The sequence below is a fragment of the Marmota marmota genome, unplaced genomic scaffold (genome assembly GCF_001458135.2).
Source record: "Marmota marmota marmota unplaced genomic scaffold, marMar, whole genome shotgun sequence".
Taxonomy (NCBI): Eukaryota; Metazoa; Chordata; class Mammalia; order Rodentia; family Sciuridae; genus Marmota; species Marmota marmota.
In genome coordinates this window covers 8,312,176-8,334,387 of record NW_026000153.1, presented here as the reverse complement: position 1 = coordinate 8,334,387, position 22,212 = coordinate 8,312,176, and the positions used below count along the sequence as shown (strand labels likewise).

General features: G+C 39.2%; 1 protein-coding gene across 15 annotated transcripts in view; it reads left to right on the top strand.

Annotated features, from left to right (window-relative positions):
* Pde1c (phosphodiesterase 1C) overlaps window positions 1-22,212 on the top strand; it is a 606,321-nt gene that overhangs the window by 491,834 nt on the left and 92,275 nt on the right. For all 15 annotated transcript variants that reach the window (XM_048786434.1, XM_048786431.1, XM_048786441.1 and 12 more), the window contains 4 exons: window positions 1,130-1,246; window positions 3,449-3,589; window positions 17,696-17,796; window positions 20,479-20,607. In XM_048786434.1, the coding sequence (XP_048642391.1) occupies window positions 1,130-1,246; window positions 3,449-3,589; window positions 17,696-17,796; window positions 20,479-20,607 (488 nt within the window). The remainder of the gene's footprint in view (window positions 1-1,129; window positions 1,247-3,448; window positions 3,590-17,695; window positions 17,797-20,478; window positions 20,608-22,212) is intronic.

The following is a 22,212-nucleotide window of genomic DNA, read 5'->3' as shown; positions in this document are numbered from 1 at the left end:
GTCATGAAGATTGAAGTGAGGTTACCTCTAAATGTGAATTGAAACAATTCAGTTGAAATCCTTAAGGAACATTTTGTGTTTTCCTATGAACAGATGTTTTCCTGTGCCCTGGCTTTCAAGAGATAGATCCTTGATGACCTTGAGATGAATCTGACAGGTGGAATGTTTAGAGAAGGACAGGATTGGGAAGTGACGAGAAAACAAATGACTGTTGCTTCAACTGTTGACTAGACACGCTGTTGACTATGTCTATAAATAGCTGGTTGTACTAGGTCAAAGGCACTTCAGATCATGTTTACATGTATTTTGGAGTAACTTGATGGACAAATTAGAACTTCATCGATGGTTTATCAAGTGTGTGTTCCACTTAGCTTTTCCTTTTCCTCTTTTCAGTAAAGTGATGTACAGATTTGAGAACTAGATCCCAGGATTAGTGACTTCAGAAGGGTAGCATTTTTCTGTCCTGTGAAATGAAAAGCTTTCTCCTTAGTTTCAGCTCAGAAGACTGAGGTGACATGCTATTAGGCATACTTTATCATGCGTGTTTCTGAATACTTTTAAATGAGTTAACATTGTCAACTGTAGACTAAGAGGAAGTCATTGGATGATGTGGACAGAAGAGAAGATTGAAGATGAAGCAGCCCAGGGACTCATGAGTTCCCTAGTGGTAGCTCAAGGGCTTGATTGGAAGAGCCTGAGCATAGGGGGTCGGTGGACACGTTTCTGTTTCTATTCTCATTCCACTTGTGTCCTAAGCACTTACTTGAAGGGATCTTAGGGAAATTAGGCAGGTGTTGGTTTTCTCATCTGTAAATTGGGACTAATGTCACCCACCACTTAGAGTTGTTTTCAGGAAAATTACATACTTATCACAGAGCCTAAAGCCTATCATGCAGTATGCACTCAATAAATGATAGCTTTTGTTGCATAGTAATGAGATGACCTGATTTTTAAACAGAAAATTCTAGGTAGAACTAACAGATAGAAGAAAAATTTGAAGGTGGAAGTTAAGACTCTGGGCTATGAAATTAACAGGGAAAGGCTACAGAAAGACTAAAAAATGGGGAGATTGGTAGCTCAATAAATGACTGCAGACTAATACATTCTTCCTCCCTGCCCTGTCCTGCAGGATGTGGACAAGTGGTCCTTTGATGTGTTTTCCCTCAATGAGGCCAGTGGGGATCATGCACTGAAATTCATTTTCTATGAATTACTTACCCGCTATGATCTGATCAGCCGCTTTAAGGTCAGTACTTCATTAAAAAGATAAAAAATAAATAAAATGTACCTGTTTGGTTCATCCTCATATGACTTTTGGATTTAAGACCAAGAGAATACTTTAAAATAGGCCCAAACTGCTCTCCGTGACTCAGAGCGCACCATTAGGACAAGGCTGCTGTGCTTTCCTCCTGGGGGTACTTTTCATACATCCAGGCTGGTAGGTCTCAGGGACAGTAAGAGGCTGGAGAAGCCAGATCAGATCCCTGTCTTCCTAGAAATACAACCCAAGCCTTCCATAGCCGAGCTCCCCTGTGGGGGCTGCCTGCGGCTCTCATTTCAGCATGACCTCGTGTACTATCGACCACTGCTGTCAGCCAGGCAGTAATGGAGACAGAGTGAGCCTCTGCTCCTTCTGTAAACTTTTTTTCCACCCATTGGCTCATTCAGACAAATACTCTCACATATCATCAGTGACAGACCATTGGTATTTCCCAGCCATTCATGCTTCAAATTAATTCTTCATGTTAAATAAAGAGCATGACTCATCTCCAGTGTTCTGCTTCCCGCTCAGCCATCTCATACCATGGGCTCTCGAGGTCAGACCAGGTCCTCCAGGGAACCTGTGTATTCATCTGCTGACATCTCTCTGATCAAGCTCTTCAGACTTCTTGCATCAGATGGACAAGACTTTGGAAATGCAGGGCTTTTTCTGTACAACATATTAAATTCTTGGGACAGCCTGGTCTTTATCACCTCCAAAGGACTGCATATTGGAGGATGCTTCCTATTTTTTCTTGCATGACTGTAAATACGTCACGGCAGTGGCCCATAAGTCCTTTATTTGTTGTGCATCTGAAACCTGCATGAAGCCGGACACTGTTTCTTTGGAACAAATCTCCTGTGCACATACATATATACCTTTACTTAGCATCTTATTGGCTCACAGGGCTCCAAAGAACAACCCAGCAGCCCCATTTTTTAAAAATGATAATGAGTTCATCTCTGACTTCGTGTTTAATTTAAAAAAAAAAAAAATCCACAAATGGCAAGCACGAAGAATACACCAAGGAGAAACAGGTTATGGAACCTCACATGCATTTTCCTTAGTGTTTCTTACTAATGTGATCGTTCATCTCCAATTCTTTTCCTTTATCCCTGAACTGCATAATTTACCCAGAACCATGGCATTGATCCAGAAAACTAACACAATGAATGTTTTCAGGGTCCCCTTATTTAGTATATACATTTTTCAATTCTTCTTCATTTTCTGCCACATTGAAAAGGAAGCTATGTCTAATATATATATATTTAAGATGGAAAATCAGTTAAGCCAGTTGGAAATATTATCCTCAGTTACTGGTAATTTCACGAAAAGAGACTAAAGTCTTTATGTCTTGAGAAACACATGAATGCATACCATGCAGCATATCCAATTTGCCTGTGGGAAAACATGAAATAACACAAAAACCTCCAGTTATCAAGTTATTGCAAGGCAGATGTGAGCTGCTGCCAGTATTGAAGAAATATTGACTTCTTGAAAACCAGGCTGTTTAGGAATTGACACTGGCTTTGGACACATGAGAAAAACCAAAACACAAAAAACAAAGCCCAAATCACAATGTGATAGTCTGTCATACATGGCAACAGGAACAGTCTGTGTTCTCATGTTATTACTTGCAATTTGTTACTGGTGACTTGCAATTTGGAAGATCTCATTCCACTGACCATATGTTAGGAATTGTGAAGGAGTCCACAAAATGGTACTAATTATTACTGTTATTATGACCTTCAACATTGCTTACCACATTGTTTGGGGTCTTGTGTACCTTGATACTGGAGTGGGATGGTATTTAAGGATAGATGGGGACAAGGAAATTCAGAAAATCAGCATAGTTGCTGATAACATGGTTTTCTACATTGCATCAAAAATCATTGCTTTTCACGCAAGTAAGACTAAATTTCTTTGAGATGATTTTGTGTCATTCCCCAGGGTCCCTGAATTGAAGTAAAGAATGATTTGCAAAGTGGACTGTCCTTCAACCTGGGACATTGTTGGGTTTCTAAATCATCTGATAATTTCTCCACTGATTTTTATTAACTATGAAAAGTTGTAATTTCCTCATGTGACATGTTATCCTCCAGAAAAAAAGTAGTCAAGGTGCCTTAGACTTTTGCTTCTTCACATAAAGCAATCTAGTCACTAATTAAGCTTGTGGCTCTCTTTCAGATTCCCATTTCTGCACTTGTCTCATTTGTGGAGGCCCTGGAAGTGGGATACAGCAAGCATAAAAATCCTTACCATAATTTAATGCATGCTGCTGATGTCACCCAGACTGTACATTACCTCCTCTATAAAACGGGAGTGGCAGTAAGTAAAGATAGGAACTCTTAGTTACACAAAAAAGGTGATGTTGGTTTTCATGTTGGAGCATGTTCCAAACCAGATGAGGTTGAGCTCCTAAGGAGCTCATTGTTCTGTGGACTCCCTGTTCCCCAAGCTATCTAACCATGGTGGGAAGTCTTGGGGTCCCCTTGTTGCCTCTGAAACTTTCTCCATCCTGAACTTGAAGTAGATATTTGGCTGTTGCTATGACCAATAAAAATATAACATCCAAAACAAGATATGTACTCCCAGATATAGAGAGTGGTACTCTTGACCTCTTGGGATGGTCAAGAACTATGATATACACCCATATTGAGTAGATGTAGCAACCACATTATACCAAGTTACCTTTTGGCTTAAACTGCTAGGTCTTTTTCACAAGACTGTGCTTATTTTTATCCTGGTTGTGTGCATTTGATTTTTTTTGAACCTAAGGTTCAATCTTTACTTATAATCATTAAAAAAATCTTCTTGCTTATTATAGCTCAGCCTTTCTGCTCTTTAGATGTTTCTGGATCTCTCTTCCCTAATCCATTGTATTAGCTGACCTAAATTGGTTATCTGTGCCTTTGTCTTCTTAAACCTAGATATAAGCCATTAATAAAAGGCATAGCTGTTAGTGACCAGAGAGGGTCTCAAAGACCTTTTACTTCTCCATCAGAATTGGCACCAAAATAGACATTCTTTGGTTATGGTTATCAATTAGCTCATAAACCCAGTGCACATTTGTTATCTTTACAGCTAAGGCATGTTGAAAGACGTGGTTTAATATCTCACTGAATTAAAAATGGAAAACGGTGGGAGGAATGTTGGCTTTGGAGCTAGATATAGTGGATGTAAATCTCGGATTAATTACTTATTCGATTTGTGACCTATGATGAATTACATGAGTCTTGGAGCCAATATTGTCTCATTTTTAAAGTGGTGGAAAATACTCCACCTTGTAAAAATGCTTTGACAGTTAGGAATAAAGTATCAAATATATTAAGCCCCTTGTCTGCCTCACAAAGGAAGCTCAATAATTAGGAAGTGTTGTTGTTAAAACATTGCAGGATTTTACCAAAACCTATTAGTGTTTTTTTACTTGTTGTTGTAAAACTGATTTCTTAAAAATGTTATTTAAAGGCTGTCTTTTTTTTTAAGTTATAGAAACACTACAGAGAGAACTTGTTTATTTGATAAAGGATTTCTACCAGAAACTTAGAACAAATGTCACACTTGGTAGTGATTCCAGGAAAGCATGGGGTCAAATACAGGTGTCCACATTTATATTGTTATTGGGTATATTTATGGACATCTCACCTAATGCAATATAGTATTTTAAAAAGTAAAGGAGCACACTGTGAAAATATTGAGATCCTCTCCTTTAGAAAATCGAGAAAATCAGCTATATGCTATCTACAAGATGAAATAAGAGGGAGCAGGAGCATGGGAGGAATAGATGAACTCTAGATAGGGCAGAGGAGTGGGAGGGGAAGGGAGGGGGCAGGGGGTTATTAATGATGGTGGAATGTGATGATCATTATTATCCAAAGTACATGCATGAAGACGTGAATTGGTGTGAATATACTATGTCTATAACCAGAGATATGAAAAGTTGTGCTCTATATGTGTAATAAGAATTGTAATGCATTCTGCTGTCGTATATAAATAAAAAAATGTTAAAAAAGGAAATAAGAACCCCCAATGATGTCTGAGTAGAAAAGCTACCTTATACACTGGAAATTAATAAGTATCATAGAAAACTATATATTCCCAACAGTTTTCAAAAATTATTACCTATAAAGAACTTTATGACTCATAAAAGGGAAGCTATAAAGCTAAATTGAAGGGCACAAAAATAATGTTTAAATAAGTGGAGAATTACATAGTGTTTTACATAGTATTCTATAGATGGTTTTCTATAGATGTGATTTTTCCTCAAACTAATCTATAAATTCAAAAACATACCAATCAAAATTCCTATAGAATTAGCATGATACATGATCATCTGAATCTGAAATTCATGTAAAATAAGTATTTCATAATCTTAGGAAAGACAATTCTGAAGAGAATAATGTGTGGGGGGAGAGTTTTACTCTACTGATATTAAAATATCTACAGAGCTGTAGTAATAAAATGGGTGGCATTTATGAAAAAGTAAGCAAATATATCAATAAAATTAATGAGAGAGCCATAAATACACCCAAATATTTATTGATCACGTCTTAGGTGCTAGGTGCTAGGTACTTCTTTACAGGTTGCTACAGACTGAGTGTGTCTCCTGCCCAAATTTATCTGTTGAAATCCTAACTCCAAAGTGATGGTATTAGGAAATACCATCATTAGGGATAGACTTGTAGATTAGGTAGTCATGAGCAAGTTGTTACCAGACAGTGATATGAGGCTTTTAAGAGGTGATTAGGTCATGAGGGAGAAGCTCACATGAATGGGGTTAGTGTCCTTACAAAAAAGACCCCAGAGACCCTTCTCTTTCTGCCATGTGAAGATACAGTGAGAAGGTGCCTTTTATGAACTAGGAAATGAGGTTTCACCAGACACCAAATCAGCCAGCATCTTGATCTTGGACTTTGCAGCTTCTATAGTGGTGAGAAATGAACTTCTGTTGTCCGTGGCATTCAGTTATAGCAGCTTGAGGGGACTAAGACCCAAGGTGAAGATACACCTCTTGTGCACTTCAAGAACTTACATTCTAGTGGGACAGTATAGCTAGAGTGGACCAATAAAAAATAGATGAGAGAACACACTAATACTCTGCAGAGAATTAAAATTGGGCACCACACAGGGAAAGCTGGGAGTTTGATTAGATAGTCAGGCTTTCCTGACTGTCTCCAGAGGTAATATTTAAGCTGAGATAGCTGTGGTTTTCAGCTGTAGCCATGCTGAGAGCTAAAGGAGACAATGTCAGCAGACTGTGTCAGCGATGGCACAAAAGCCCTGGTGGGAGAATAACCTGGCTGCATTCACTGAGCAGAAATAAGGTGAGCATGGTGGGAACAGCATGTGAGGGTGACAGTGGCACAAGATGAGGTTGAAGGCAGGAGCCAGACCAGGTCTGGCTTTACAAGCCTGGGTAATGGTTCCAGCACTTGGAATAGTGGGAAGCCTCTCATGAGTTTTGGAAATGGGAGTGAATGCCATCTGATAAAAATTAGAAAAGGATTATTGTGGAGGATGGATTCAGAGGCAGCCTGTTGGAGGAGTCCTGCAGACAACTAGTGGTAGCCTGAACTAGAAAGTACTTTACTGGGATGGAGTGAAAGAAAAACTTGCCTGTTAGGTAGGGTTAAAACGGGATGACTGATTATAGTCAAAGTACATTCTACTGTCATGTATAACTAATTAGAACAAATAAATATGATGACTAGAAGTCAGAAATTAAAGTGAGAAATTGAGAGTAAAACTTAGATTTTTGGTTTGATGAACAGGGTTGACAAGAGAGCTTGGTTAAGCAGACCTAGGGGGGAAAAGAATCAAAATTATTAGTTGGACAACGTAAAGATTCAGAATCCCTATCAGACCTCTGTGTGGAGATGGCAGGTAGGGAGAAAACAACAAGACTCTGGGTTATGGGTGAGGTCAGGGATAGACTTGTAGATGAGGTCGTCATGGATATGTTGTCACCAGACAGTGATAGGGAACCAAACAAGGTTATGTAAAGAGGGTGAACAGAGAGGTAGAAGAGGCTCTGAAGTGGGTCCTGGAGCTCTCCAGAGTTTTAAAATGAAAGCAAAGAATTGGAACCAAAAAATAATAACCCAAGTGGAGTGGCCAGTGATGTTGGGACAAAAGGCAAGAGGACCTGGGGTCATGGAAGCCAAGCAAAGAAAGTGGTGTACTCAGTGGAGGATGCCATTGTATTGGTCCCGGTAGCACATCATGGTGGGGAATGTGACAGAGCAAAGTCGTTCAACTTCATGGCCATGAACAAAAGAGAAGAAAGAAGAAGGAAGGGGCTCAGATTCCACCATCCCCTTCAAGGGCCGGCCCTCAATGGCTGGAGGACTTTCTACTAGGCCCTGCCTCTTTAAGTTTCTACCACATGCCAATAGCACCAAGCCCAAGGACTAAGACTTCAATTCATGGGCCATTGGGGAACACTGAAGATCCAAACTATAGCATTTCATCTTGACCCTCCTGAAACTCATGTCTATCTCACCATGCAAAAGAATTTTCATTCTATCTCCAAGAGTCCCTAAAATCTTAACTATTCCAACATTAATTAAAAATCCAATTCCAAGTTCTCCTCTAAGACTCAAGGCAAATTTAGCTGCAGCCCCTCAAGCTTGATGTAAGTCCCTCAAAAACTCAAAAAAGGAAAGTTACCTATTTGCTCTTTTCCATGTACATATATACTTCCAAAATACAATGACACAGGGTGAATAGTCATATTCCCAAAGAGAGAAATAGCCAAGTAGCATGGAGTCATCCAAACCCAGAAGGACAAACATTAAATTCTACTATTCCATGTTTGGCATCCAGGGGGAACACTATGGCAGGATGCGGGCTCCCAGAAGCTTGGGCATTGACACCTAACCACTTTGCTGGTAGCAGCACACATAGCCACTTTGTTGGTCTAGCTTTGCATGCTGCCTGCAGTTTCCTTCTGAATGATAATCCTCATCCTGGCATCTCTGATTGTCTGGGGTCTCTGTTGCAGCTTCGTCTTCACTCTCATAGCTGCATATGTTGCCCTCCCTGTCATGGGCTGCTTATAGGGATTCTGATCTTGCCACATTCTGTATGGCCTCCCAGGCTTTCCTGTGAAGTCTTGGTGGAAGCTTCTATGACCTCATAACTATTGCATTATGTATGCTGCAAAACCATGGACGATCTCAGGTCAGCAGCCAGTGTGAGCTGTACCTGGACCTGTTTAAACAATGACTGCAGTGGCTTCTGAGTCCCTTGTGGGCTTAGGTGGTCCTGAGAAAAACAGGATGCCCTAGGGCTGTCTTCCAAAAAGACTTTGTCCTGGAGAGTCTTGGAAACAAATTTGCACTTTTACACCTTTGACCTTGCAGTGGGTAGGTTCTTGCCCATACCTGAGAAGTCCTCATGGTATATTTTCTATTGTCCTTGTGCAAAGCACTTACTTTCTTTTTAATGGCACTAGCACCACACCAGCACTCTTCCTGGTCAGAACTTTACATGCATGAACTTCTTCTCAGGACAAGGTCAACTGCAAGTTTTCCATATCTTTCTGACCTGCTCCTCTTTGCTCCTGATTCTTCCTATAAATTTAGCTAAAAGTAGCAAGTAATACCCATGCCCTTAAAATTTCCTTCCCTAGATAAATTAGTCCATAACCTTTAAACTCAGTGTCCCACAAATTTTCAGGGCTTGGACAAAATACCTTCAAATTTTTCTTATATAGGATGGTGGCCTCTAGTTCAGTTTGCATCAGAGCCCTCCTTCACATCTACAACCTCATCAGCACAGCCTTCAGTCTGCACTTTCACTAGTCTTCTGAGCCCCACCAGAATCACCCAGTAAGCTACCCATTAATCTTCACTTATAGCATTCTAGACTTTCTTTAGCCTGCTTTGCAAACTGCTTCTGCAAACCCATTCTAAAAGGCTTTTCCACATCATCTTCTGTGTAGTCACAACAATGACCCCTTCTTTGTGTTAAGGTTTGGATCTGGAGTGTGCTGGAATGGTTGGTCCCCAGCTTGTGGTGCTAACTGGAGGTGGTAGAAACTTTAGGAGTCAGGGCCTAGTTGAAAGAAGTAGGTCCCTGAGGGAGTGTGTGTTCCTGAGGGTAAACCTTGTCTCTCTTCCCTTTTCTCTTTCTCTCTTTGCTTTCCTCCTGTCATGAGGCAAACAGCTTTCTTCTACCATGCACTTCTCACTGTGATGTTCTGCCTTGTCAAAGGCCCAAAGCAACAAAGCCAAATAACCATGGACTGATATTTCTGAAACTATGAGCCAAAATAAATTTTTCTTTCTGTACACTGATTTATCTCAGGCATTTTGTCACAGTAATGAAAAGCTGACTAACATACCTTGGAACCAGTTTTATGTTTTAGCTTTCTTTCAATATAACAAATGCTTGAGATAGGTGAACTTATAAAGAAAGCCAAATGGTTTATTTGACTCACAGTTTTGGAATTTCAGTACATGACTGATTAGTGCTCTTTTGACCCGTGGGAACACACTGTGGCAGGATCATGTGGCAGAGCAAAGCTGTTCACCTCATGACTGAGAACAAAAGAGAGGAAGAGGAAGTGGCTAAGATTCTTCTGTGATCTTCAGTGGCATACCCCCAGTGACCAGAAGACCTCCCACTAACCCTACTTCTTCAATTTTCTACTACCTTCCAGTAGTGCCAATCTGGGAACTAAGTCTTCAACACCCTGTCTTTGGGAAACATTTATGATCCAAATGATAGTACTATTATAAAGAAAAATATGCATATCAATCCTCTAGTTCTTCCAAGTATGCCCAAGGAAACCTCGTATAATAAGATTTATTATAGCAGGGCTGAGGAGGTGGCTCAAGCGGTAATGCGCTCGCCTGGCATGCACGGGGCCTTGGGTTCGATCTTCAGCACCACATAAAAATAAAAATAAAGATGTTGTGTCTGCTGAAAACTAAAATAATAATAATATTAAAAAATTCTCTCTCTCTAAAAAAAAGATTTATTATAGCAATGTTTGTAATAGTAAAAAATTGCAAAGTATGTAATAATCAGTAGGAAATAATTAAAACTCTGGAATACCATAGTTACAAATAATAAAATAGTGTATGTGACTAAAATTCAAGATATATTATTAAGTTAAAAACATTGCAGAAAAGTATGTTCCATACTTTATCTATTATTAAACATAACACATATGTGTGTGCATATGTAGATGTATACATGAAAATACATAGAAAACACCTAAAAGATAAACACTAGACTGAAGATAACAATCACCTCTAAGGAGGTTCTCATCCTGAGATGATGATTAGTATATTTTCCCTGAAATGTCTAGTGATCTCTGATTTTTTGAGAATATTCATAAGTGAATATCCAGACTGATTTTAGAATAGCTCTTTCAACTCTAGTAGGAAAATATTACTGTGTAAGAAAAAAAAAAAACAGAAGTACCATTTATAGTAGCAGAACCATACCAAAAATTATTTAAGGAATATAACGATTTTTCTTATCATCATGAATATATAATGATCTAGGGAAATGATCATAATGTGTGATTAACTGAAAAATAAGATAAATAATCCTATCTACTCTGAATATTTATATACATATAGATATGCCTGCATCATCTCATGATCAGAGTATTCCTAAAGGTAATTATTATCCAGGCTGATTCAATGGGTCAGGAAGATAAAGGAAAAGATAGAACACAAAGATTGTTGACCGAATAAATCTACTCACGTTTAAAGAGCTATTCTGAAATCCAATTCAGTAACTTTCACTGACATGGAATTGTCCAGAACTGTGTCATATGGCCACTGGAATGTCAAGAGAAGACTGGAAACATTACCTTCCCGAACAAAAATCAGAGATATTATTAGGAAGAGAGAAAATTGAGCAACCAGCAGTGATTTCCCTCCAAGTAGAAATAGTCTTATTTTAAAGGAGAGGAAACTCTGACTCACAGAGATTAAGGTGATCCTGGTAGCTGTTCTAGACTGGATTATGTTCCCCATAAATTCATATATTAAAGTCCTAACCCCAGTACCTCAGTATGGGACTGTGTTTGGACAGATGTCCTTTAACGAAGACATATGGTAAAATGAGATCATGTGGTGGACCCTTGTCTGATGTGGTTGGTGTCCTTCTAAGAGTAGACTAGGACATAGTCATATGCATACAAGAAGAAGACCATGTAAGGATGCATAAGGCAAGGACAGAGGCCCAGAAGAAACCAGCCCTACTGGTATTTTTTTTTTTTTTTTGGACTTAGAGTCTCCAAAACTGGGAGAAAATAAATTTCTGTTGGCTAATCTATCCAGTGTTTGGTATTTTATTATGGTAGCCTCAGCAAACTAATACAACAACAGAAACAGTATTTGGCACCCAGTCTGACTTCTAAGACCATGAATTGAAATATTTAGCCATGATTCTACAATGTCTTTGGCCAAAAAGAGCTGTTTATGCCATAGACTCTTCAAGTGCATTTATTTGAAGATATTTTGGTGAAGAACACAATGGAGTCAGAAATGCACATTGAATTCATCTATTCAACATACATTTAGTATGTATTGTGCACAGTATGCTACAAGAATATAAAGGTAAATCATACACAGCTGTTTCAGCTCTCAAAAACAAACAAACAAACAACAAAAAAAAAACAAACTCCCAAGCTTTTATTCTAATCCAAGTTGTCACTGACATAAATGTTACATCATAGCAGTGATCATGATGTACTGCATACTGCTCTTAAATGAGCTCATTTGCCATTATCAATCCAGGCCATATTCAGAATAATTCTTAAATATAGAAACTACTTCCCTCCCACTCTCTTTTGGCAATGCAGCTCAAAACAAACCTCTTTCATGGTGAGCTTGCAGATGCACTGGGGAGCATTCTGATGAATGGAGAGTATATTGTTACTCTAACCTTCCATACCAATGAAGAGGGGAAAATGCTTTAAATCATTTCAGTTTTATGAATTGTGAGGCACAGGGGGAACTAAAATATCCCATTGATTAAGTGATGTCTGGGCTTGAACATCAACAGTATTACACATTGTAATCTGTTTGTTTTACTCATTGTTGTTTAACAGAAGTATCTAGAAGATGCTTGAATTCTTTCAGAAGAATTTTGCTCACTTATAAGAGAAAAGCGTTGAGCAAATTTAGATTGAAGAGTTGTTATTAATTAAGTAGATATTAGTCAGACTCCAGGCTCTGGTCTGCTTTTAATTTAGGCCAAAATATTCCAAACTCTAGAACTATCCATGGTTGTTTCATTGCTTTGGTCAGGCGTGGTGCCATTAACACTGCTTTTTCAGAAAGGAGAAGGTGTGTATCTTTTTCTTTTGATCAAATATGATATCATCTTCTTTATAAGGAAAACACAAAGGATGTTAAACTGACATCTTGGTTTAATAGTGCTGAATAATTTTATTAGGCATTGTAATTGGATGAAATTTGGCCCTTGTGACGTTTGTCCTATGGCGTCCCATTGCTAACATGTTGCATAAGATGGTTAAAAAAAAAATTCAGAAGGAAATTTACAGTTAAGTTTACCAATCAGAAGTCCTTAAGTAGGGAGATTATCCTGGATCCTCCAGGTGGTCCCAAGAGTATCTCACAAGTCCATGAGAGTCGAAGACACAATGTAGAAGAAGTCTGAGAGGCCTAAGCAATGCCGGCTTAAAGATGGAAAAACCAGGCAAATGCAAACCATGAGAAGGAAATAAATTTCACTCGTGCCATGAATATATATCTGCCCCAGACACTCCCAGAAAGAAAGACAACCATGCCGACAGCTGGATTTCAGCCATGTAAAACCCTGACCAGAAAACCAGCCATGCTGTTCTGGTCTTCTGTCGTATAGAACTATTATGTGCCAATAAATGAGAAGTATTTTTAAGTTTGTGGTCATTTGTTAAGGTAGCAGTAAAAAATTGGAGCGAAACAGTTAACTAAATAAACTTCACCATTCATATTTCAAAGTCAACAAATTACTGATAATATTTCCTCTAGCAATGGAACATCATCCAGGTCTTTTTCCTCCCAGTTTCCTCTGGATTGTTACATCCATCTCTCCCTGTCTGCCCCCATACACCCTGCCCCCCACCCCCACAACTTGCCTTCCTGGGGTCACAGCACAATCCCAGTCCACCATTACCAATTGTCTAGAAATGCCTGTCAATAATCATCCATGCCACTCATATTTTGTAAATAAGGAAACACTGATAGGATGTATGGCATATCTCAACAGTTTAATAAATCTGGTATAAAATGCCTGTAGGACTTAAATTTCTGGCTCATTATACATTGACCTAAAACCATCTGCATTCTCAGATATTAATTTAGAAAAGGCAAGGGGAATCTGAACTGTATTTTATTTCATTTTTATTGGTTTTATTTTAATATGAAGCCCAATTTCTGTCAAAAGAGTTTTTCTCATACCCAAGGTGTTTTTAGCTACTCAGGATAAGAGTGCTGAGGTCATACTGAATTCATTGTTCTCTTTGACTGCAACTTCTAACTGACCCCTCCACCCCACTATGAATTCAGTTAATTGCTAGTTCATTTGGATCCTACCTCCAAGCTGTCCCTGTATCCTATAAGAACTTTCCAGTCCCTAGATGATGCTCTCCTATCTCCTTTCCCTACTCCTGCAGTGGTGTGCTGGGTGTGGGTGAACTTCACTCTCTTACATGTGAACTTCACTGCCTGTTGAACCCAGTTTCCATTCCTCACTCATTCTAGGCTCACCAGGCCCTAATCAGCCCTAACTCCCACTCCATTCAAGGGCTTATCTCCTTCCTCAAGATGAACAAGTTTCTCTTGAAAATGCCCACTTCCACTTCTTGCTCTGTCCAGTCTTCAAGGCCCATCTTAAATGTCTCTTCTCTGTGAAATTATATCTCTCTCCCCTCCCTTCACCTACCCCAGACACCATCTCTACTTTCTTCTATCCCTAAACTAGCATCATTGACCCTAAACATCTGTTTGGATTGTTGAAAAGCTTGGGTTTTAAAATGAGATTTAAAGGCTATGGTTTTGGAGGGTTTTTTTGTATGTTTGTTTAATCATGCACTGTTTTGGTTTATTAGAAGTGAGTTATACCAAAGCCAGGGTTTGGTTCGTTTGTTTGGGGAAGGAGGAAGTGTCACTGGTATTTGTGATGTGGGAACTGTAATTACAGTTAATTTAGAGGCTTTCTGCTGACTGGGCTGATGTTCTGTGACTCAGATTTGCTTAGATGCTACACTGTTTCCCATTCATAACCTTACTTTAAAATGTTAAATTATTTTGCAGGAGTTTAGAAAAGTAGATGTATGTGGGGAGTAGGTAGAGGGAGTCAGGGGTGGAGGGGTCAAGATAGGATGTCAGGAAAGGAAAGAAAGAGATTGCCAAAGTCAAAAAAACTATATGTGATATGTCTAGACAACATCAAGAAAATGTGCAATATAAAATCATACCTATATAACTTTATGAAAAATTGTATGAACACATGAGCAATGACCCAAGAAAATACAACTTAAAAGATCATAAGTGAGCATTCTGGAGACATACTATGTTGGGTTTTCACATGGCTAGCACAGGTGTCATCTTGGGTAGGTCCTGAATCTCTACCATTTTCAGTTTTATATTCAGTGCCTCCCTTTATGATATTGTGAGAGTGACATGAGTTTCTACATAAAAAGCACCTAGAATTGGGTCTGACACTGAGGGACACCCCCTACCTGGGTACCATGGGGGAGATAATAAAGGGTTCTTTGCTACCTGCAGAACATTTTTGTAGCTTCAGTTTTCTTGCTGTCATTCCTCATCTTATCTGTCTCTTTTTCCCCTCCTTTTGATTTTCATCTCACTGATTTCTGTCTTTCTGTTCCTTGTACCTCAGTTTGTATTATTATTATTAGTAGTAGTAGTATTACTTCTACTACTACTACTACTACTACCACCACCACCACCACCACCACCACCCGGGATTCAACCAGGGGTGCTTAACCACTGAGCCACATCCCCAGCTGTTTTTTATATTTTATTTAGAGCCAGGGTATTGCAGAGTTCCTTAGGGCCTTGCTAAGTTGTTGAGGCTGACTTTAAACTTGCGATCCTCCTGCCTTGGTCTCTTGAGCTGCTGGGATTACAGGTGTGTGCCACCATACCTGACCTCAGTGTGTATTTTTGAGGTGTATTATGGAGGATGCCAAAAAGTTTTTTGACATTTCATGCTAGATTTTGATAGAAATAATTTATAAAAAGTGTAGTTTTTTAATGTATTTTTTAAATTTATATATGACAGCAGAATGCAATTCAATTCATATTACATAAATAGAACAGAATTTTTCATATCCCTGGTTGTACACAAAGTAGAGTCACACCATTTGTGTACTTAGGGTCATGATGTCCATCTCATTCCACTGTCTTTCCTACCCCCATTCCCCCTCCCTACTCCTTCCTCCCCTTTGCCCTATCTAAAGTTCATCTAAAGATCCTCCATTCCTCCCATGCTTGCCCCCCCCCCATGCTCATTATGAATCAGCATTTTTATATCAGAGAAAACATTCTCCATTTGGATTTTGGGGGATTGGCTAACTTTACTTAGCATGATATTCTCCAACTCCATCCATTTACCTGTGAATGCCATGATTTTATTCTCTTTTATTGCTGAGTAATATTCCATTGTGCATATATGCCACATTTTTTAATCCATTCATCTATTAAGGGCATCTAAGTTGGTTTCACAGTTTAGCTATTGTGAAATTTCCATACTGCTTTCCATATTGGCTGCACCAATTTGCAATCTTGTAAGCAGTGTATGAGTGTACCTTTTTCCCCACATCCTCACCAAAAAAGTGTAGTTTTTTTTCTTTGAGTTATCTTTATGCTTATTCTTTGTCTTATTCTGAAGTTTTTTTTTATAGTTGTATGCCATTGGTTTATTTATTTTTCACTTACCCATCCTCAAATAAGAAAGTGAATCTCAGGAATTGTCTTAGACAAAGAAGAAAATCAAAGTTAAATGAAAGAAATAGTTAAAATAGGATATCGCAAAAAAAGAATTCATTTTAAGTCATTTTGTATGACCTTTAATCATAAATATATTTTATGCACTTATCTTTAATTTAGACCATAAGCTCTTTTCTGAGTTCTGCTAATTGCAGTGTCTGTTGTCATCTGAGAGCAATCCTGCCCATATCTAAGATTTCTAGCTTCATGTCCTTCAAGTGAAATGGGAGCTTAAAGAGACTCATGAAACAAACTGAATGTACAGTCTCCTTAAATTTTTATACTTGTTTTCTATGGTTTCACAGTTGTCATGTATTTTGAAAGCAGTTCTTTTAGCAACTTTCCAAAGCATTGAATTTGAGTTCTTATAGAAATAACAACTTAATTATTTTGTGTTCATATTCTCTTGGTTTATGTCACATTTAATTACATAATTGAAATAATGAGTACAAAGTGTCAGAGTGGGGCTGAGAATAACCATACTGAATTCTGTGAGCATCAATTCAACCAGCAATGAAAGTGAGCGGAGGGTCCCAAAGGGGGCGCCTGTGAGTCATGAAGGTTCTGCTGTGTGGGCGTTGGGTAGTAAGGGTTGCAGAGAGGATGGCAACCATCCCTGAACCCACAGAGACCACCAGATGGAAATCAGTTAAGGAACTTCCACAAGCAGTGGTTCTCATACTTTGGTGTGTATCAGAATTATCTGGATGGTTTACTAACACAGAGATGACTGTGACAACTTAGAGTTTCTGGGCCATCTCACTGATTTCTGTCTACTACCTGGGATTCAAGCAGGGGTGCTTAACCACTGAGCCACATCCCCACATGGGGTTGGGTGGAGCCAAAGAATTTGCTTGAATTTTTAACAAGCTTCAGGTGATGCTGCTGCTGCTGGTCCAAGGAACACATTTGGCAAACCATTGAATTACACCAACCTGGACAGTGTGGATGGTGATAGCATACACAGGGCAGAAAGTCAGGTGTTATTTCTCCATTTGTCTTTACCCACCTTGTGGTGGATATTCACCCACTGATCAGACACTAGGTTTTCTATTCCTCTTAGCGCTTGATGTTCTGTTGATGTGTGTGTGAGTGTGTGTGTGTGTAAGAGAGACAGAGAACCCTAGTTACATTATTTGGAAATTGTTGGAGAATGTGATGATGAGGGCTTTTAAAGATTTTGTGTTCACTGTTTTTCAGCTTTCTTGAAAAAAAGAGAAAAGTACCAGTTCTTTCAACTGTGCCTGCTCTTTTTAAGTCACAAGTCCTGCCGTCTCTTCACAGGGGGGAACAAAACACCCTCACTTCTGCATGTCAGAAAGCTCGTGCTTGGCAGGAACTTACAGCTGTGGGTGGGAAGGCAGCCGTGTGGCCTGTCGTCAGCGTGCTGAAGACTTTCTCTGAGAATGAGACAGATTATCTGATTGCTCTGTAATCTCCCTTTCAGAACTGGCTGACGGAGCTGGAGATCTTTGCTATAATCTTCTCAGCTGCCATCCACGACTATGAACACACCGGAACTACCAACAATTTCCATATCCAGACTCGGTGAGGATGCTGACATGTTGGAGAAGAGGCGGGATCGGGCAGGGGTAGAGTTTTAGAAGTCAGAGAGGTATTTGTCACCTGTCTTTTACATGGTTACTCTATTTTGAGTTTCTGAAAAAAAGAACATATACACAAAAGATTGGCCTGATCAGCGTCAGGGTGTAAGAAGCCTTCTGCTCTTAATTCTTGTATTTGATTCAGATCTAGCAAGGAAACATTCTCTATTTTAATCGTTCTTTATTTAAAATGTCCTAGGCCTACTCTACCTATTTCTGATAGGTAGTGGGGTATTAGCACAGAGGCCCAGAAGCCATGCAAACTAAATCAGAGACAGGTGATGATTGGACTTTCTGTTGACATCAACAGTAATTGAGCCTTCTTGACCTCTGATCTCTGGGGTTCTGGTGAGTTGCCCTGCTCATTTTCTCTGATTTAATTTCTGTTCAGTGCCTGCACTGTTCTTTGGCACAGGGCTTGGGAAGCTGGGTTGTCTCATGCCGGCCACCTTCACCATGAGCAACCTGTGCATCCTTCCTGATGAACAGCACAGGTAAACACGAACCTCCACTGAGAATAGTACCTGTGGGTCCAAGTGGCCTATTCTAAACCTCCTGATCTTTAATAGACATCAATGATTGATTTCAGTATGAAGGATTTTGATTTTGTTATGCTTTCTTCCCAAGCTGTGGATCTATCCATTCCTTTCCTCCTCTGTGTAAATCTAAAACCTTGTCTTTTCTGGAGGACAGTGTGATGTGGAATTGAACAGAATCTGACAGTAGGATTAATTGGGCTTTGGTATTAGAACCAAAGAAAGCTTGGATTTGGGGAAAGGTGGTAAGACAAAGAGAAAAATCATGGGGGCAGGGGTTGGATAGTTGAATACTAAATAAATACTTGCTGATTTCACTTGAAAGAGCAGGTGTGTACTCCAGATAGGTTTGTGTTCATTGAATCAATCTACATGTATTTAATGAACTCAATGCTACATTATGAGGCGCACATACAAATGACAACATCATCTGGTCTGTTAGGAGGGGCATTCCAGCACAGAGGGAGTAGACAGGAGGGCGGAAGCTCTTTGCTTTAGTTCCTGCTCCTGCCTTCCTGCATGGTGATCTCAGCCACAGGGAAGCAGCCCTTTGTAGTTCTTTTCCAAGGTACTTAGATGGAGGGAACTCCACAGAGTAGCTCTGCTCAATGTGGGTCTGTGGGTGGAATCTTTGCTCTGAGGACAGAGACTGCAATGAAGAGCACCTGCTGCAGGAAGGGTGGGGGGGTGGTTGGAGTGACTGTGGATTTTGCCTGGAGACCAAAACTAAAGGTCACAACTCAAGAAAGCAGCTTCATTACAGGAGGTGAAAAGTAGCTTCCTGCCATGAAATACACACCCATTGGTACCTAACTTACTCAGCAGATGAAAGAGGCCATCTTTCACCAAGGCATTTGCGTGTTTTGTATTATCTCCTTTGGAAAATTTCCAGTGGGTCCCATTAGGCTCCATTTAAAATGAAATTCAAACACTGGTCTTCTTGGACAGAGCTTTATTCAGTGTGTCTGAGTCTATGTGATCCTTCTGCAGAAAACTAAGTCTGTGACTTAGTTTGTCCCTTGATGGACAACATGTTAAGCCTAACACTTCTGAGGTATGTTAGCGACATCCCAAAGTTTGGCCAGTGGCAGGTGAAAGCTATCTTGGGAGCACTGGCCCTTCTGTCAGAAGTCCTCACCTCCATCCCAGCCCTGACACTCAGCCACCATGGGACCCTCAGAAGCCACCTTACAACTCTGCGCTCAGCTTTCTTGTTGAGAAATGAGTGAGCTTTAAAAATCCAAGCCTTCATTTAATTAAAATAAATAAATTCAATTAAAATAATATACAGCTCAGTTTGGTGACATTCAGTTATAAAATGGTCTTAGAAAAAATGACAGCTGTTATATAATTTTGGTTTTTCTTTCCTCCCTCCCTCCCTCCCTTCCTTCCTTCCTTCCTTCCTTCCTTCCTACTGGAGATTGAACCTAGGGACACTTTGCCACTAAATTGCTTATTGTCCTACTTTTTATTTTATTTTAAGTTGCTTAGGGCTCCACTAGGTTCCCGAGGCTAGCCTTGAATTTGCAATTCTCCTGCAAACTCCAGTGTCACTGGGATTACAGGCATGGGTCACCATGCCCAGCTCTATTCTCTACTCTCAATTATCCACATGTGGCTTTTGCATGAAAAAATTTTTAAGATGAAGAGGTAACTTATAGACCATACCCAGCAGGGGATATGTGTTCAGAGACTCACAACTAAAATGAATACGTTAGTACATTCATTGAATTAAATAAAAATTTTAACTTAAAAGTTATTCCAGAAAATATAAGAAAGTTTGACATAATCCACACTTTAAAAAACCACCTTTGCCACTACTTCAGGTCATTGAGATCTGTTATATAGCTTCTAGAGAATTCATGAGCTGGATGACACAGAATTCAAACACAAATATTGATAGTGAAGGAGCCTACATGCATCTGTTGATAATTTATAGTGTTCCTTTGAGGTTCTGATTTATGCAGATAGCATGAGGGTGGAGATGGTTCCTAAACCTAGGAAGAAGTGCATGTGTACTCCATCCCGTGGGTGTTCCCTGCAAGGATTCCGGGGGAATGTCCTGAACAGTCCTGTGTGGCTCTGTGCAGGTCTGATCCAGCGATTCTATACAACGACAGATCTGTATTGGAAAATCACCATTTGAGTGCAGCCTATCGCCTTCTGCAAGAGGATGAGGAGATGAATATCTTGATCAACCTCTCAAAGGATGACTGGAGGTAAGGATGAGATGTGAGAGATCTGGAGCTAGAGAAGGAACTGTGCAGACAGATGAAATGCACTGCTCTTGAAGAAAGGGCATCCCATTTCAATTTAATTGTTGTAGCTCTCACTTCTGTTTGCAGGTACATCTCTCTTATGTCTAATTGTTTTTTTCTTGTCAAAAGTGTTTGTAAATAGAGGCTATAGACCATGATGCTTCGATCCCATCTGTTTGCTTTTTCCATCTTTACAATGTGTTTCTAATAATGGGTTGGAAAATGGAAGGATTTGGGGTCAAATAATTCAGTGTTGAGCTAAAACTTCTTGAGGTGGAAAATCCTCTTCCAACAGTATCCAGTTGAGGGTATTTTGCAAAGATTTCTTGTTTGTTAACTTAGAAAACTTGTGTTGCTTTTTAGCTAAGCTTCTTAAATCTGAACTTTATCAGTTAGTGTTTGTGAAAAACACCTTATGTATTTGATTTGGACTCTTAGCGATCTTCTAAAATTTTCTAAGGAAATTATTTTACACTTACAAAAATCCTGAGTACTAATTTCTGTCTCCTAAATGACAGTGTGTGATTTTGGATTTAGGCACTCCTGGGTTTGAATATGGATTAAATCACATAATACATGTCTGACATTGAGGAAGTTAATCTCTTCCAGAAAATAGATAATAACATTTACTCTACAATGTGGTTAGGATTATAATAAATGATATCATCCATTTAAAAGGCTTTGCACACGTTGTGGCAGATATATAACAAACCCACAACTCATTGTAGCTATAAATATGGATCAAGGCATTTTTAAACTTAGAGACAAAACTTCTCCATCCTTTCAAGGTTCACTGTGACAGAGAACAGCTTCGCACAGATTTAGAGGCATCGGAGTTTTAAAGTATTGCATGAGGGCTTGTTTAGGTAGTAGATATTCCTGGCCAAGTGACAATCTAACAAATGGCCCCCAAAGCTTGCACAATTTGCATTATTGCCTCTAACATACTTTTAAAACATAGCTATGTCACTTTTTTCATCTTTATTTTTGTTTTGGATTTTCTACCTCTCTTTAGCTATAGTTCTCCAAAATTTAGCTGCATTATTTGTGTTTCCATTCTACTGTAACTATGAGCTTCATTCACTCATTCAGTGAGTCTGGTGTAGACACTGCTTCATCCAGCATAAACCAGAATGCATCAGTTCACACCAGGCACATTGCTGCACACCAACCCAATCATCCTTGCTTATCTCTGCATTCTTATTGGTGGATATTTGTGAAGTACCAGTTGTGAATAACCTGAGTATTTAGTCTAAACAAAGCAAGTTATAAAATCATGTGAATACATAGGTAGAATTAGTGTAAAACATGAACAAACTAGTCTCTTGAAAATACAGTTGATTACTTCAAAGAAAGAAAACTACAGACCAATATCTCTAATGAACCTAGATGCAAAAATCCTCAATAAAATTCTGGCAAATCGGATACAAAAACATATCAAAAAAATTGTGCACCATGATCAAGTAGGATTCATCCCTGGGATGCAAGGCTGGTTCAATATACGGAAATCAATAAATGTTATTCACCACATCAATAGACTTAAAAATAAGAACCATATGATCATCT